Genomic DNA, 19,894 nt, shown 5'->3' on the forward strand with positions numbered 1-19,894 from the left:
AGTGTCAATGAGCCTTTGATTAAACGAGCCGCACTTCTAACGGGTCGCTGTTTAAAAGGGCCTTGGTTATACAGATCCTTTTTATCTAGAAACATCTCATTAGCACTCATAAATGTGCGCGTCTTAATTTTCAGTTGAATTTTGAATCATCCTCTCGTATGAAAATAAATTGAGGAGTTTGCTAGAAAAATCATGAATATTTAGTCGAGATTGAGATTTTTACAGATTCTAGGTTGATGAGAAGACCCTCCCCACCACATATGCAATTCTCCTCAATCTATAGAATGGGAAACAAATCCTTCTTGCAAAGTGTTTTAATTGATATTAAACAAAGCTAGAATTATTTCCCAGTTTTGATGTCGTTGTACAGAAAAAAATATTCATTGATAAATTCTCCAGAGTTCGGGCAAGAGTTGTTGGTATGTCATTTAGCATAGAATAGATCACTAAAGAGCAATTCGGTAAAGATATCATTGTTTGGTTAAGTAGTGAAACAGAATTCGTAAGCTTCTAAATGACAATACTTGCATATGAAAAGATTTCGGAAGATAAACACCTCCGTCAGATCCGTGAAGAATTGCTATAAAATTACAGGGTACACATCTCAGAGTTGAAATGACTGAACTGATCATAAGGCAACGGGGAATGCTTGATGCCTCTGAAAGTAAAGAAATTTGTCAACAAAATGATTCAGATTCGAAAGAGAATACACAGAAATTGTTTTTAGCAATTGCCAACATACAATATTCAGAAATGGAGGTTCAAAACGTGGAGATATTAAGATTTCAAGTTCAAGGACTAATACAACGATAGTCAAAGTTTGGTAACCAAATATCCTGGTGTATTCATTGGATCAATGGACAGTAATGGAGGACGAGTGTCGGTTTATTAGATTATCCTTTTATAAAAGGTTCTCATAAAAACCTAAAAAATAAATCCTCGCTAAAATTGGTCTTGTCTTTTTGAAGTGGACAATGTTGGGATTCATATTTTTCGGAATTATATTTTTCATTGTATTTTGTGTTGGAGATTACCATTTGAGCAGTGTCGAATCTGTGTCTACACGCCAAATACTAGCTTTACAGGAAGTGAAATTTCTTTAGTGTTTACAAGGCGTAATGTTGTGAAGTCTTTCAGAGCTGGCATTTGCTGAAAGGTAAGTAATTTGTTTCCATTTTTAAGACAGATGTTCGGAAATAAATTACTCCTATAAAGTTGTAGTTTTGGGTTGAATTTAGTGATATTTTACCATTTTTGATGGTAACATGGCAATCACAAGTAAAAAAAAAACAGGGAAAATATTTTGTTTACACTACTTTTATTTCTCTATAGTTACTGCAATTGTTAGGCATTTTTTATATACACGTAAGAGCGTTATTTTCATAACCAATATGCTATACCTACATATCTGAAACATGTCCTATAATTTCAGAAAAATGCAAATTAACATTATTTTTCTGCTACTTTGATGAAACAGACGCAATTTAGGGAGTAAGGATGCAGGAGATTTAGGTAAGAAGTCTGATAATATTGTTGGTGCCTTGTCTGAATGAGTAATGCTAAAGTACAACAAAAATTGCTACATATTTAGAGTTAGATACAGTAGAATGAATTAAACTGCATTTTACAGATGTTTCGTCCTTCTAGGACTCGTCAGTGATGCTAACGGCTTAAGTTCAGATGGGGAGGTGCACTAAGCACCATAATTAAAAACAATATGGTTATTTTCATATATCAGATACTTTTGGAACAACATCAAGAGCACGTATATATATAGAATCTAAGTAATATCGACGGTATGATCCAATATTGGTACTGGATCCTAACAAACAAATGTTCGTTGGATGTGTATTACTGGGATTGATATATGATCAATGAAGTAATAGCAACAGCACGGACAAGCGAATTGTCAAATTTTCGAGGCAACCTGTCCCTTTATCAAGACACAAATATTACATAAGTTACATTACATACATAGAACATAAAACAAATACAAAGTTATAAATCCAAATCGAGAGCGGTTGTGTAAATTTAGGTGTCTCGATAATCCCTTTGGCCGATGGACGTCGAAGGCCCTTAATAGCGGACAAAAAACCATCCCAAATTGTTGTATGTAAGATGGTGATCAAAACATCAAAAATGTTTTACATAAATCTAGTTATATTTGCATTGTAGACACTGAACATCTATGTGGTCGCAACGAAAACAATTGCACGTCCCATTCCGAGGACAAAAGTCTACCTGTACATCTTGGCCATATTCTAAATGAGGAATTGTTTGATTAAAAATAAAAAAAAATATATTGTAAAAAATGTTAAATGTAAGTGTTAATTGTTAATACAAATGACTAAATTGCTTTATCTAATAACAAAAAAATCAAAATTTTGAATTTCATTTTTTGAAGGTTAACTGATGAGTTATAGGGAATCTTCAAAAGTGTGTTGTTATATTAATGAACTAACTGAAATGTAAAGATTTTGAAAGGTCCTGATACTTGAATTGGTTAATTTACATGATAAAGGCTTCGAGAATAAAGGCAAGTAGAAAATGTAAACATAAAACAATACATACAACTTCACCCATGGAATGGTCTTTTGCTTAGTTCTTGTTACATTAAAAGTCTGAGTTTGCGATTTTCAAGATACTAAAATACCCACAAACAGAGAAATGTCTCTCAGAACAATTCGTACTGGTAAGACCATTCCGTGTCAGCACGACACAGTGACCTTGACTTGGGTCAGGGTTGCCAGGAGACCAGAGGTTGCTGTTCATCATTTCACCGTCACTGTACTGTTTGACATGTACATTCCGGACACGAACAAGTGGAAGTGATGTTGGCCTGAAAATAAATCCAAGAAATGTGTTATACGTCATGATTCTGATTATAACTTTAGTAGTCAATATGTTAGATATGTGTTATCAATTGACTGACCATTACATGCTTACCTCTAAGTACTCATTATATTTAATTTGTTAAAATTCAAGGTCTTATCAAAGGTTATGGGCATTTTAGGACGGTCTCTGTGCAAGGCGAGTGCGTTTGTTCAGTGTTTTTAGGAGACTACTACATGTTGTTGTAAGCCTTCTTGTTAAAGTATAGAAGTGAAGCCAACATCATGGTGCTACCTCAATGAAGCAACCAGTAGAACACCTCAGCCGGACACATTATAGTCACTCTCTATTGAAATCAGCCACTTTATTTGTCACGCTATCAAAACATTGAAATATCATTAATGATTTTTAAAAATCTCGGCCAACTCACGAGACAAAAAATTGGACAAAAGACACAAGTGGATAGACCTTTTGATAATTTAGAGTTAGATACAGAAGAACCAAACAATGTTTTAAACTACATCATACAGCTGTTTCGTCCTTCTAGGACTCGAGAGTGATGCTAAAGGCCTACATTTTGAAGTTTAGGATGCGACTAAGGAAAATCGATTTGATACAGAAGAGCCAAGAATAGATAGTAAGGTTTTGTGCTTCTATTGTAAATTTGGATGATGCAGCTAGGGTTTTAACACTATGGAGATACTAAAACTAAATCCTATCATTTAATACCCAGTATATGCATAAACAAGTAATTGAAGTGATCCCTGGATTGAACACCATACTTATAACCGAAAAACGTATTGATTCAGACTAAGAAAGGGAAAAAGTGTCCAAGAGAATATCACTAAGGTTGTTACCACAGTTCTCTCTGCCTGCACATAGGTCGTACACAGGTCGTTATCATGACTTTATTAATTGTTAATTGTATTAGCACTACGAAATAGCCACAATTTTTTTAGCTAGCGTCAGAGTAATTGATGTGATGTTGTATTTGTGTGTCATGAGTATTCCAGTCAATGTATCATGCAATGCACCTACATCTACACAATATAACACACTCATCATCTGATACCATCCCAACCAACACACAGACTGTCGGTTGTTATCCAAAGCACTCTTCTCCAAACATGTTTTAGTTGTCATCCTACCCAGTATTGTGTTTCCAGCGACGATGGTCTGCAGACTCAACATGTCGGACTTGGAGTCGATCCTGACCAGCTGTGAGTGTTGTTGGATACACATTTCGGAAGCACTTGTCTGGTTCAGGCTGACTTCGTTCACTCTGTAAATAAGGCCTCCTTTCTTGATTTGACGGTAGCCAAGCGATGTGAATATTCCTGAAAAGAAAGTCGTACCTGAAGAGTTATGCCATCTGCTCACCAAAATGCTCAGAGAAAATGCTTCCTGAAACCTTAAAAATGACCGAAGGTTAAAAAGATAGATTCTACATTCATTATCGGAAATTCATATTGCTAAACAAGCTACTCATACCTTTTTTCACGAAAAATGGTGTCAGTCCGGCAGCGAAAGCTGTGCGTATGGCAGGTACTGATGAATATCCACTACAATTTCTCTGGCTCATGTCAAAACTGAAGGAAATACATCTCTTGTCCTTGTGACATTGCTTACCGCATTCCGGGAGGGAACTTGACGGTGTCTCAAAAAGAATATTTTGTTTATACACTTGTGATGACAGCATCGGCACTCTGTAAAATTCCGAACGGCGCCCTGGAATACAGAAAACAAATGGAAAAATACAAACATGGCAACAGAATATCAAAATCGATAAAAGTAGGGCAAAATATGAACAAAAGGAAAATTACACGAATACCCGAACATCCCTCTGGAACATAAGAAATTTACATCAGTTTCAGTTCAACAAAACCTCACCCTATTTCTTTCATACTTCTGAGAAGAATATAGCGTAAAACATTTGAAATTGCGACAGAGAAATGGTATTGTAATCTGAGATCGATATAAAAAGATCTCATAAAGGGAACGGAGTTTGGTGATAAAAAGACTGTCATCTTTAGTAACTGTAATAAGAAGAAAACATTGCTATCACCAGGTATTGTTTGTGGTAAAGGTCATGGATAGTAGCGTTTAATCATTTAGAAGATTGAATACCTAAAATGACTACTTCGCCTTCACCTATCGACGACACGTCAAGAGAGATCATCTTATATGGGAACTGCATTATACTTCGTGTTAATCACGTCTTTAACAATGACTTTATTAAGATAAAAACAAGTTTTTTTAAATGTAAAAGAAAAGGCAAAATAAGAAATTAAGGAAAGACTAAAGGTGCCATACCTGTCTCCTCGACTTTATAACAGCCACTGACATCAAACTGAAGACTGTATCATGTAATGATAGAAGCTTCTTGGTTTCATTCGAAGATATACGGCAGTGATGCTGGGAACGAGGCTGGACTTCACCACTGTGTTCGAACCATTGTTTCCGGTGAACAACTGAAGTTGTCGATTTATATAGCAAAAAATCGATTAGAGAATTCTCTCAAACTAAGACTAAAAGCTACCAGTAAGTTATAAAAAATAGACAATATTTCGACAGTCACATACCGGTCGCATAAGTTAAAATATCTTGAAATGATAATATTTTTGTTGCGAAGTGAGTGCGGCAAACACAAGGCTGCAGTAAAAAACCATTCTAAATACAATATAACAAGTGTGACACTTTGTGTCGTTTGATGATGCTATTTATGTTTTGTGGTAAAAAACTCGATTTGTTTTATTTTTAGAACATATATAACGGCTGGTAATGTTGAAGTTGCGGTTTTAGAAAAGTTATAGTATTTTAAAACTTTTTTTCAAAACTGATTTTTGGCAAAGTGTTTTGGTGAGGGAATAAGTCTAATCATTTTTTTTACCAAGAACCCATCTATCTAAAAGTGTCTTACTTTCAACCAAGATAAAGTAGATATTGATACTACTATAATACTATTGTGATTAAGAACTTGATATGACTTCACCACGTCGGGGTATGGTTAGTGATATTGTAATTCATATCATAATATTTCAGATTTTTTGCGTGGGATTCGAACATAAAGTACATGAAAAAACGGAACTGAATTACAAAGATATGGAATGACAGGTCTTACACAATAATAATCAGTATTCAAATTCACTGCTTCAATAATTCAATATAACAACATCTAACACCACAAAGATTAAGCTTTCAAAAGGTAAAGTTAAAAGATGTTTTATGTTCAAATTTGAAGTCGCATCCTACCTTTGGTTGTTGGATTTCTGAGGTCACATAAGACCACGTGATACCGTCCATGCTGTATAGGAGATAATATGTCTCCACATATTGATAAAATTCTTCTTCCTGCCGCCCTTTTATCATCACGGCACCAACTACTGTCTCTCGCGGGAATCGAACCTGAAACACACACCTATACTGTATCATCACGGCACCAACTATTGTCTCTCGCGGGAATCGAACCTGAAACACAGACATATACTATATCATTACGGCACTAACTACTGTCTCTCGCGGGAATCGAACCTGAAACACACACCTATACTGTATCATCACAGCATCCCATGTCTCTCTCGGGAATCGAACCAGAAACACGGATATATGTATCATCACGGCATCACATGTCTCTCTCGGGAATCGAACCTGAAACACAGACATATACTATATCATTACGGCACTAACTACTGTCTCACGCGGGAATCGAACCTGAAACATACTTCTACTCTGTATCATCACGGCATCCCATGTCTCTCTCGGGAATCGAACCAGAAACACGGATATATGTATCATCACGGCATCACATGTCTCTCTCGGGAATCGAACCTGAAACACAGACATATACTATATCATCACAGCATCCCATGTCTCTCTCGGGAATCGAACCAGAAACACGGATATATGTATCATCACGGCATCACATGTCTCTCTCGGGAATCGAACCTGAAACACAGACATATTATATATCATTACGGCACTAACTACTGTCTCTCTCGGGAATCGAACCTGAAACACAGACATATACAATATCATCACGGCATCAACGACTGTCTCTCTCGGGAATCGAACCTGAAACACACACCTATACTGTATCATCACAGCATCCCATGTCTCTCTCGGGAATCGAACCTGAAACACGGATATATGTATAATCACGGCATCACATGTCTCTCCCGGGAATCGAACCTGAAACACAGACATATCCAATATCTTCACGACATCAACTACTGTCTTTCCCGGGAATCGGACCTGAAACACACACACCTATACTGTATTATCACGGCTTCAACTACTGTCTCTCTCGGGAATCGAACCTAAAACACAGACATATACTATATTATTACGGCATCCCATGTCTCTCTCGTGAATCGAACCTGAAACACAGACATATTCTGTATCATCACGGCTTCAACTACTGTCTCTCTCGGGAATCAGACCTGAAACACAGACATATACTATATCATCACGGCATCCCATGTCTCTCTCGGGAATCGAACCTGAAACACAGACATATTCTGTATCATCACGGCATCAACTACTGTCTCTCTCGATAATGATAATAAGACGAGGTGTCAAGGAAGGATAAGCGTCTTCTTCTACGAGTAACGTTATGTCTAAGTATGATAAATGATAAACAAGATAATAAAATTGGCATATTGATGACAGAAAGTCGAAAATCTTTGATATATTACAAAGACACTGAACATCTCTAAATCATACGTTGAATCATTCGGGAGCATGAATCTTTCCAACTGTCATCATAATCTGTGTTTAAACCTTGTTCATAGATTTGTTATATGTCAAAGCCTGTCATGACAATAACATCGAAACATCTAACAGCATTAGTTATTAAATTATATTCCCTGTAGTTATTCGTTAGTAAAGTCCAAGGTGCTCTGAGTTTGTGGTCGATGTTTGTTGACACAAATTCAGACATAACTGTGTCAATACAATGAAGCTATTATTCGTTCTCTGTAACACAATGATAAAATAATACAGATACCTGTATGTGCTGCTGATCATCGAGAGTGCCCGCACATCAAGACGAGGCTACGCCAGTTCTTGTTCCATTGAAATGTAGCCTGGAGTTTTGGGGACCGCATACATTTCTGTTCGATGTCCGTATAGATGAAGCGGAAATTGCAGAGTTCTCCACGCCATAAAGTCCAGACACGAGATACTCCGAACAAACTGTTTGGTCTAAAACCAAAGAAAAATGCAATCTTAAACCTTATTGTCCAGTATCAAACAAAAAGAAAATAATACAAGCATAGACACGAGGTATTCCGAAAAGGCTTTCGGTTCTAAAGCTTAACAACGCTTAACATCATACAGTCATGATGCGAGGTATTCCGAACAAGAGACCTAATGGCCTTGATGGTCACCTGAGATAAGCAATATTGAATGTAAAGATTAAAAGGTAAGTTGCTTTCAAGTGTCACGAAAGAGAACTTGCGACATTTATGATAGTCACATCAACACCATCAAACCGCCATACTGTAGTAATAATTCTTTACAAAGTTATTTCCAAGGGTAAATAAACAACGTTATGCTCAAAAATGTAATTTTGCTACCAAATTATATCAAAGTGTATCTCCTCCCCAGGAAAAGGATTTTTAAAATTTGAGTCAGCCAGGATCAATATGTGCATACCATCAAGCCGTTAGCCTTTGTTCATAATTCTGATCAATTTTGAAGCATTTCCAATGAAAATTAAACCAAATCAGTGTTAAAAAATGTTTTTCTTATAAAAAAAAACTATAGTAAACTCCCGAGGGGAAATATGTGAGACATTGAGACCATGAAATTCACAGCTATTGTAATCACCTTAAGATCCTTCCATTCACGAAGAGCATTTGATTCTACCATATACTGGTGTTGAGATGAATACACGTGAGATTTGAGTCAATTTGAGGCTCCTGTGGGTTGGGAGGAACCATATAATTTACTATTTTTGTTCGTCTTAGATCGGAAAAGTTTTCAGGTAACCTATTAATCTAACTGTATAGCAATGTACTAAAACATCTATCTCGTGCAAAACAAAGCAAATATGTTTAAAAAAAACTTATCTTCAAAAAGGCTTTCTCGTCTGAAGGAAACTAGAGTCACTGAAACAATAACAACAAAGACATGAGGTACTCTGAACAGATTGTCTGATCTTAAAGGTAAGATACATGATTAAACCCATACCACCAAGGCGAGAAACACTGGTAGTCAAACCTAAAAACATCTGTCAGAAGAATCTTCGATCGGGGGAAATACCCATGAAAAGAAATGTTTGTTAAAGGAAAAGTTAATGGTGAAATAGTCCAACGTCAGGATGAGACGGACAAAAGCAAAGAGTTTATATAGCTACAAATTATAATTGTTCTGATATCGAAAGGATTGGAAATAATCTTTAAAAGACTGAACAAGACAAGCATTACACGGAGGCAAATATTATGTTATATAAAACTAGTTCCATTTAACATTCCAGATACTGCATTGGTTATGGAGGGGAAAATTCATGTAAAATACTTCCTCTTATAATCCCTTATACTGTATAAGTTACGAAGAGAAAGTGATATGTCAACTGATTCAACTTAACATACCAGATACTGTATATGTTATGATAGCAAATGTTATGTAAACTAGTTCTACTCAACTATTCGTCTCGAATATTCCTCAAATGTATTTGACATATTTGAACTTACCCGAAACAGTCTGACAAAATTTCCACCAAATCATCACAAATTCAGCAAAAAGACGGAATTTTTCCATCTTAAAACTCATCTTTTCTCATCAGCACAGCCTCAAATAATCACAGCGTGCGAAGTCCTATATATATATGGTTCAAAGACCGCATCTTCCAACCAACCTTATCTATTTTTTTTATGAAAAGGATGGATGTCGATATTGTCAATCACATTATGTTTCGGTAAATTATGGTGTAGAGATGATGTTAATGATGCGTGTTACATAAATATTTTCAACGAAATAAAATCAATATTGTCACGAAAGTGAATTTTTTTTTTAAAAAAACCTGTCCTGTAAACTCATTTAAAACGTAATAATGCTTACCTAAAATATTTATCAATACTTCTGATTGGAATAACAAGTTCGTTTGTATAGAACTAGATATTTGTATATCTGAACATTGCATATTTCTCAACTTCTCTGTTTTCACTACATTAACCATTGCACGTTATACATATTATGTAAAATGAATTGTTGGAGCTATTTTTGACTGAAAGTTCCAATTGATTCAATTGTGACGTCATAACCCTATAATTGAATGCATTGTGACTTCACCCAAGAAATTGATATATCAATAATTTACAATTGGTATCCGTCTAATACATGATGTTATCGCGAAATATTTACCAATGGTATTAGAAAACTCTTGACAATTCTATATATCTGACAATTTCTTTCCTGTATTTATCTTGCTGATTTCTTAACGACACTGTCTACTATAACATTAGACAGGAAGTAGGGATTGGAAATAATCGTTACATCGCAGGTTCAATACGACATAAAACAATGATTTAACTCATCACACTCTGACACGAGCTTTGCTAACGTAAAGTCATGATATTCTCATTGTTGCTGTCAAATTTATCTCATTCTGAGAATCTGAAAATGAAAATTCACCTTCATTAAGATTGAAAACTACTTTTCACAAATAAGAAGCAATTGGTTCATGTAAGACATCGGCGGTATCAAAAAAGGTAAGATAAATCAAACTATTACGTTAAAGAAAATACAGCACAAATCAATTAAATCGACTGGGTAACTTTCGCCTTCAATACAATTGGAACCTACTAATAAGTAACCTACGCAAAGATTATGGGAAATAAACGGATGCGGAGTCCGCTTCTGTTAAGGTTTATTATTGGAGTTAAAAGCAAATTTTCTGAACTTGTAAATATTGTGGAATATTAATTCCATGTATGAACTTTTACTTCATTGTTAACCTGTATCTGATCATTGGTAAATTGGTAAGATAAGTACATATATATTATACTTCAAATGTAGAAAAAAAACTCTCAATTGTCTAATACCGATTTTCGAAATTGTAGGGCCTTCGTCGCTATTCGCACATTTCATCGATTGGTTACACAAATTAATTTAAATAAGGATTGAAGAACTTCTGTCGCCATGGTTTGTTGGAATTATCTCCGGTGACTGGTTGACACTCATCAATATGTTATTAAAGATGACTCTTATATATTGATTGCCGGGAGATAAACGACCAGGTATGATAAAAATGTCTTGGAAGTAATGTAATTTCAAATCAATCTCTTACTGTCAAATTATTTAAAACGTAGTGAATGTTATTGCCCCAAACAGGAAATGAAGGAATATCTTTATACAAGATTTTTATTATTGTGTTTAATATATTTATACAATAGCATATCCTTCAAGAACGAGTAGATAAAATGCACTCATACCTGAATAGAATAAGAATAGAATCATGGAACGATACGACAATTTGGCTACGATATTTGAAAACAGGTTCTGTTGACGAAATAGTTACATAGGTTATGCTAATTGACTATTTAACAAGTGTTAATTAACATAAGAAGCTTAACCTGAAAGTTCAATAATTGACGATAACAATATAGAACTTTAATTCTACATAAAACATTTACATGAAATAATCATTTCCATTTGTTACAGGTTTGGTAACTTTTTTCTTAAATAGTGCCCGACCATGATATTCTAACTTTGCTAATTGAAGACCAATTCTTAGCGTCAGCCAAATATCCTAATTTGTTAATCAGTTCATGAAATGAAATAGCTGTTTCGTCCTTCTAGGATTTGTCAGTAATACTAAAGGCTTAAATATAGACTAGGGGTTCCACTAGACGAAATTAAAAAAAAAATCATATATCAGATAATTTCAGAACAACGTCAAATACATATGTATATTCTGAAACGTGTCATTATTCGAATGAATTAAAACACGACGTGTAGATTACGACAAACGGGTCATCAGGACCTCGAAATCCACAAGCAATATCTACTACCTGCTACCATAAAAGATAACATCTTTTGAAGTAACTCAAATGGCATACCGGAACCAGACATATCTAATTATCATTAAACGCGTTTTAACTTGTTTTTTATTTTAGCTGCAAAGGATAAGTATTGAAATTTTAAGAGAAGGGGAAGTTACTTTTAAAAGATTGAACAAGACAAACATCAAACAAAACCAAATATATAAGTAGAACAAGATTTATAGCGTATATTGTTTTATTTTTAAGAGAATAAGCCAAGTTAGTTTCATATAAACATATCGATAACAATATACATGTCCATATACTCAAACTACATACACATCGTTGTTTCTTAATTGGTGTGAATAGAAATTATACTTATATACTGATTAACAACGGATGTAAAGTAACATCAATGTACTGTAATTATTCAGAAATGAAAGCACAAGTCTAACAGTAATATTGCACATATACAAAAAATATTCCAAACTGGTGATTACGGCCATGATAGTGTTTAGGGATGTAAACAACTGAGTAATTAATATTCTTTAAAGCTGGACATTATACGAACAAAATAACTAATAATTTATAATGTCCCTACTACATAGATGTTAATTACGATGATTGTGAAGCAGACCAGAGAAAATTAGAACTAGCGACAGATTCAGTTTTCTTTTCCGGAACATCATATATATGTTCACTTCATGCAATTCCATTGCTGGTGTGATCTTTCATCTGATTACTGTTGGTTCACTAAAACCATCCACATAGAGAGAAAAGTCTCTCCGAACACTTCTCACTTGTGAGACCATTCCGTGTCAGCACGACACAGTGACCTTGACTTGGGTCAGGGTTGCCAGGAGACCAGAGGGCGCTGTTAATAATTTCACCGTCACTGTACTGCCATTGGTTTGACATGTACATTCCGGACACGAACAACTGGAAGTGGTATTTGGCTAAAAATAAATACGGGAAAATGTGTTATGCGTCATGATTCTGATTATAACTTTAGTAGTCAATATGTTTGATTTGTGTTATCAATTGACTGACCATTACATGTTTACCTCTAAGTACTCATTATGTTTAATTTGTTAACATTCAAGGTTTAATCAAAGGTTATGGGCATTTTAGGACGGTCTCTGTGCAAGGTGAGTGCGTTTGTTCAGTGGTTTTAGGAGACTACTACATGTTGTTTATTTGTTACGCTATCAAAACATTGAGATATCATTAATGATTTTTAAAAGTCTCGGCCAACTCACGAGACAGAACCTACAGCCTTAATAAATGAATGCTCAAAAATTGGACAAAAGACACAAGTGAATAGACCTTTTGATAATTTAGAGTTAGATACAGAAGAATCAAACAATGTTTTAAACTACATCATACAGCTGTTTCGTCCTTCTAGGACTCGTTAGTGATGCTAAAGGCCTACATTTTGAAGTTTAGGATGCGACTAAGGAAAATCGATTAGATACAGAAGAGCTAAGAATAGATAGTAAGGTTTTGTGCATCTATTGTAAATTTGGATGATGCAGCTAGGGTTTTAACACTATGGAGATACTAAAACTAAATCCTATCATTTAATACCCAGTATATGCATAAACAAGTAATTGAAGTGATCCCTGGATTGAACACCATACTTATAACCGAAAAACGTATTGATTCAGACTAAGAAAGGGAAAAAGTGTCCCAGAGAATATCACTAAGGTTGTTACCACAGTTCTCTCTGCCTGTACATAGGTCGTTATCATGACTTTATTAATTGTTTATTGTATTAGCACTGCAAAATAGCCACAATTTTTGTAGCTAGTGTCAGAGTAATTGATGTGATGTTGTATTTGTGTGTCATGAGTATTCCAGTCAATGTATCATGCAATGCACCTACATCTACACAATATAACACACTCATCATCTGATACCATCCCAACCAACACACAGGCTGTCGGTTGTTATCCAAAGCACTCTTCTCCAAACATGTTTTAGTTGTCATCCTACCCAGTATTGTGTTTCCAGCGACGATGGTCTGCAGACTCAACATGTCGGACTTGGAGTCGATCCTGACCAGCTGTGAGTGTTGTTGGATACACATTTCGGAAGCACTTGTCTGGTTCAGGCTGACTTCGTTCACTCTGTAAATAAGGCCTCCTTTCTTGATTTGACGGTAGCCAAGCGATGTGAATATTCCTGAAAAGAAAGTCGTACCTGAAGAGTTATGTCATCTTATCACCAAGCTCAGAGAAAATGCTTCCTGAAACCTTAAAAATGACCGAAGGTTAAAAAGATAGATTCTACATTCATTCTCGGAAATTCATATTACTAAACAAGCTACTCATACCTTTTTTCACGAAAAATGGTGTCAGTCCGGCAGAGAAAGCTGTGTGTATGGCAGGTACTGATGGATATCCACTACAATTTCTCTGGCTCATGTCAAAACTGAAGGAAATACATCTCTTGTCCTTGTGACATTGCTTACCGCATTCCGGGAGGGAACTTGACGGTGTCTCAAAAATAATATTTTGTTTATACACTTGTGATGACAGCATCGGCACTCTGTAAAATTCCGAACGGCGCCCTGGAATACAGAAAACAAATGGAAAAATACAAACATGGCAACAGAATATCAAAATCGATAAAAGTAGGGCAAAATATGAACAAAAGGAAAATTACACGAATACCCGAACATCCCTCTGGAACATAAGAAATTTACATCAGTTTCAGTTCAACAAAACCTCACCCTATTTCTTTCATACTTCTGAGAAGAATATAGCGTAAAACATTTGAAATTGCGACAGAGAAATGGTATTGTAATCTGAGATCGATATAAAAAGATCTCATAAAGGGAACGGAGTTTGGTGATAAAAAGACTGTCATCTTTAGTAACTGTAATAAGAAGAAAACATTGCTATCACCAGGTATTGTTTGTGGTAAAAGTCATGGATAGTAGCGTTTAATCATTTAGAAGATTGAATACCTAAAATGACTACTTCGCCTTCACCTATCGACGACACGTCAAGAGAGATCATTTTATATGGGAACTGCATTATACTTCGTGTTAAACACGTCTTTAAAAATGACTTTATTAAGATAAAAACAAGTTTTTTTAAATGTAAAAGATAAGGCAAAATAAGAAATTAAGGAAAGACTAAAGGTGCCATACCTGTCTCCTCGACTTTATAACAGCCACTGACATCAAACTGAAGACTTATGTAATGATGGAAGCTTCTTGGATTAATTCGAAGATATACGGCAGTGATGCTGGGAACGAGGCTGGACTTCACCACTGTGTTCGAACCATTGTTTCCGGTGAACAACTGAAGTTGTCGATTTATATAGCAAAAAATCGATTAGAGAATTCTCTCAAACTAAGACTAAAAGCTACCAGTAAGTTATAAAAAAATAGACAATATTTCGACAGTCACATACCGGTCGCATAAGATAAAATATCTTGAAATGATAATATTTTTGTTGCGAAGTGAGTGCGGCAAACACAATGCTGCAGTAAAAAACCATTCTAAATACAATATAACAAGTGTGACACTTTGTGTCGTTTGATGATGCTATTTATGTTTTGTGGTAAAAAACTCGATTTGTTTTATTTTTAGAACATATATAACGGCTGGTAATGTTGAAGTTGCGGTTTTAGAAAAGTTAAAGTATTTTAAAACTTTTTTTCATAACTGATTTTTGGCAAAGTGTTTTGGTGAGGGAATAAGTCTAATTATTTTTTTACCAAGAACCCATCTATCTAAAAGTGTCTTACTTTCAACCAAGATAAAGTAGATATTGATACTACTATAATACTATTGTGATTAAGAACTTGATATGACTTCACCACGTCGGGGTATGGTTAGTTATATTGTAATTCATATCATAATATTTCAGATTTTTGCGTGGGATTCGAACATAAAGCACATGAAAAAACGGAACTGAATTACAAAGATATGGAATGACAGGTCTTACACAATAATAATCAGTATTCAAATTCACTGCCTCAATAATTCAATATAACAACATCTAACACCACAAAGATTAAGCTTTCAAAAGGTAAAGTTAAAAGATGTTTTATGTTCAAATTTGAAGTCGCATCCTACCTTTGGTTGTTGGATTTCTGAGGTCACATAAGACCACGTGATACCGTCCATGCTGTATAGGAGATAATATGTCTCGACATATTGATACAATTCTTCTTCCTGCCGCCCTTTTATCATCACGGCACCAACTACTGTCTCTCGCGGTAATCGAACCTGAAACACACACCTATACTGTATCATCACGGCACCAACTACTGTCTCTCGCGGGAATCGAACCTGAAACACAGACATATACTGTATCATCACGGCACCAACTACTGTCTCTCGCGGGAATCGAACCTGAAACACACACCTATACTGTATCATCACGGCACCAACTACTGTCTCTCGAGGGAATCGAACCTGAAACACAGACATATACTGTATCATCACGGCACCAACTACTGTCTCTCTCGGGAATCGAACCTGAAACACACACCTATACTGTATCATCACGGCATCACATGTCTCTCTCGGGAATCGAACCTGAAACACAGACATATACTATATCATTACGGCACTAACTACTGTCTCTCGCGGGAATCGAACCTGAAACATACTTCTACTCTGTATCATCACGGCATCAAGTTCTGTCTCTCTCGGGAATCGAACCTGAAACACAGACATATACAATATCATCACGGCATCAACGACTGTCTCTCTCGGGAATCGAACCTGAAACACACACCTATACTGTATCATCACAGCATCCCATGTCTCTCTCGGGAATCGAACCTGAAACACGGATATATGTATAATCACGGCATCACATGTCTCTCCCAGGAATCGAACCTGAAACACAGACATATCCAATATCTTCACGACATCAACTACTGTCTTTACCGGGAATCGGACCTGAAACACACACACCTATACTGTATTATCACGGCTTCAACTACTGTCTCTCTCGGGAATCGAACCTAAAACACAGACATATACTATATTATTACGGCATCCCATGTCTCTCTCGTGAATCGAACCTGAAACACAGACATATTCTGTATCACCACGGCTTCAACTACTGTCTCTCTCGGGAATCAGACCTGAAACACAGACATATACTATATCATCACGGCATCCCATGTCTCTCTCGGGAATCGAACCTGAAACACAGACATATTCTGTATCATCACGGCATCAACTATTGTTTCCCTCGGGAATCGGACCTGAAACACACACCTATACTTTATCATCACGGCATCAACTGCTATTGGAAGCGCAATCATTACGCTGTACATGATACAAACATATGAAATTTTAACTGAGATTAAAAATGATGTAACATGAGTCTCAGTAGAGAGTTTCTTGAAAAGTACAATGATACTAAGAAGAGATGTCAAAGAAGGATAAGTGTCTTCTTCTACGAGTAACGTTATGTCTAAGTATGATAAATGATAAACAAGATAATAAAATTGGCATATTGATGACAGAAAGTCGAAAATCTTTGATATATTACAAAGACACTGAACATCTCTAAATCATACGTTGAATCATTCGGGAGCATTAATCTTTCCAACTGTCATCATAATCATTGTTTAAACCTTGTTCATAGATTTGTTATATGTCAAAGCCTGTCATGACAATAACATCGAAACATCTAAACAGCATAAGTTATTAAATTATATTCCCTGTAGTTATTCGTTAGTAAAGTCCAAGGTGCTCTGAGTTTGTGGTCGATGTTTGTTGACACAAATTCAGACATAACTGTGTCAATACAATGAAGCTATTATTCGTTCTCTGTAACACAATGATAAAATAATACAGATACCTGTATGTGCTGCTGATCATCGAGAGTGCCCGCACACCAAGACGAGGCTACGCCAGTTCTTGTTCCATTGAAATGTAGCCTGGAGTTTTGGGGACCGCATACATTTCTGTTCGATGTCCATATAGATGAAGCGGAAATCGCAGAGTTCTCCACGCCATAAAGTCCAGACACGAGATACTCCGAACAAACTGTTTGGCCTAAAACCAAAGAAAAATGCAATCTTAAAACTTATTGTCCAGTATCAAACAAAAAGAAAATAATACAAGCATAGACACGAGGTATTCCGAAAAGGCTTTCGGTTCTAAAGCTTAACAACGCTTAACATCATACAGTCATGATGCGAGGTATTCTGAACAAGAGACCTAATGGCCTTGATGGTCACCTGAGATAAGCAATATTGAATGTAAAGATTAAAAGGTAAGTTGCTTTCAAGTGTCACGAAAGAGAACTTGCGACATTTATGATAGTCACATCAATACCATCAAACCGCCATACTGTAGTAATAATTCTTTACAAAGTTATTTCCAAGGGTAAATAAACAACGTTATGCTCAAAAATGTAATTTTGCTACCAAATTATATCAAAGTGTATCTCCTCCCCAGGAAAAGGATTTTTAAAATCTGAGTCAGCCAGGATCAATATGTGCATACCATCAAGCCGTTAGCCTTAGTTCATAATTCTGATCAATTTTGAAGCATTTCCAATGAAAATTAAACCAAATCAGTGTTAAAAAATGTTTTTCTTATAAAAAAAAACTATAGTAAACTCCCGAGGGGAAATATGTGAGACATTGAGACCATGAAATTCACAGCTATTGTAATCACCTTAAGATCCTTCCATTCACGAAGAGCATTTGATTCTACCATATACTGGTGTTGAGATGAATACACGTGAGATTTGAGTCAATTTGAGGCTCCTGTGGGTTGGGAGGAACCATATAATTTACTATTTTTGTTCGTCTTAGATCGGAAAAGTTTTCAGGTAACCTATTAATCTAACTGTATAGCAATGTACTAAAACATCTATCTCGTGCAAAACAAAGCAAATATGTTTAAAAAAAACTTATCTTCAAAAAGGCTTTCTCGTCTGAAGGAAACTAGAGTCACTGAAACAATAACAACAAAGACATGAGGTACTCTGAACAGATTGTCTGATCTTAAAGGTAAGATACATGATTAAACCCATACCACCAAGGCGAGAAACACTGGTAGTCAAACCTAAAAACATCTGTCAGAAGAATCTTCGATCGGGGGAAATACCCATGAAAAGAAATGTTTGTTAAAGGAAAAGTTAATGGTGAAATAGTCCAACGTCAGGATGAGACGGACAAAAGCAAAGAGTTTATATAGCTACAAATTATAATTGTTCTGATATCGAAAGGATTGGAAATAATCTTTAAAAGACTGAACAAGACAAGCATTACACGGAGGCAAATATTATGTTATATAAAACTAGTTCCATTTAACATCCCAGATACTGCATTGGTTATGGAGGGGAAAAGTCATGTAAAATACTTCCTCTTATAATCCCTTATACTGTATAAGTTACGAAGAGAAAATGATATGTCAACTGATTCAATTTAACATACCAGATACTGTATATGTTATGATAGCAAATGTTATGTAAACTAGTTCTACTCAACTATTCGTGTCGAATATTCCTCAAATGTATTTGACATATTTGAACTTACCCGAAACAGTCTGACAAAATTTCCACCAAATCATCACAAATTCAGCAAAAAGACGGAATTTTTCCATCTTAAAACTCATCTTTTTTCATCAGCACAGCCTCAAATAATCACAGCGTGCGAAGTCCTATATATATATGGTTCAAAGACCGCATCTTCCAACCAACCTTATCTATTTTTTATGAAAAGGATGGATGTCGATATTGTCAATCACATTATGTTTCGGTAAATTATGGTGTAGAGATGATGTTAATGATGCGTGTTACATAAATATTTTCAACGAAATAAAATCAATATTGTCACGAAAGTGAAATTTTTTAAAAAAAAAAAACCTGTCCTGTACACTCATTTAAAACGTAATCATGCTTACCTGAAATATTTATTAATACTTATGATAGGAATAACAAGTTCTTTTACATAGAACTAGATATTTTTATATCTGAACATTGCATATTTCTCAACTTCTCTGTTTTCACTACATTAACCATTGCACGTTATACATATTATGTAAAATGAATTGTTGGAGCTATGTTTGACTGAAAGTTCCAATTGA

At 35.4% G+C, this 19,894-nt stretch overlaps 1 protein-coding gene across 1 annotated transcript; it reads right to left on the minus strand.

Moving 5' to 3' along the window:
• Window positions 1–12,569: 12,569 nt before the first annotated feature.
• Window positions 12,570–19,411, minus strand: LOC132555192 (hemocytin-like). Its single transcript, XM_060219544.1, has 7 exons — window positions 19,345–19,411; window positions 17,655–17,851; window positions 15,908–16,060; window positions 14,974–15,127; window positions 14,152–14,388; window positions 13,812–14,000; window positions 12,570–12,772 (listed from the first exon to the last, which is right to left on the minus strand). Exons 1-7 carry the CDS (start codon window positions 19,409–19,411, stop codon window positions 12,570–12,572), a joined length of 1,200 nt encoding a protein of 399 aa, XP_060075527.1.
• Window positions 19,412–19,894: the final 483 nt, after the last annotated feature.

This window comes from Ylistrum balloti, unplaced genomic scaffold (genome assembly GCF_031769215.1).
Source record: "Ylistrum balloti isolate Yb309-2 unplaced genomic scaffold, AGI_CSIRO_Ybal_v1 Utg370460, whole genome shotgun sequence".
NCBI lineage: Eukaryota > Metazoa > Mollusca > Bivalvia > Pectinida > Pectinidae > Ylistrum > Ylistrum balloti.

What these genes read in the sequence shown, in the direction of transcription:
- LOC132555192 (XM_060219544.1), bottom strand. Translation starts at nt 19,411, where the DNA reads ATGGAAAAATTCCGTCTTTTTGCTGAATTTGTGATGATTTGGTGGAAA. An exon ending in ATGATCAGCAGCACATACAG is followed by an intron (nt 16,061 to 17,654) that starts GTATCTGTATTA and finishes TGTGTGTTTCAG; the next exon opens with GTTCGATTACCGCGAGAGAC. An exon ending in CGCTGGAAACACAATACTGG is followed by an intron (nt 12,773 to 13,811) that starts GTAGGATGACAA and finishes ATTTATTTTTAG; the next exon opens with CCAAATACCACTTCCAGTTG.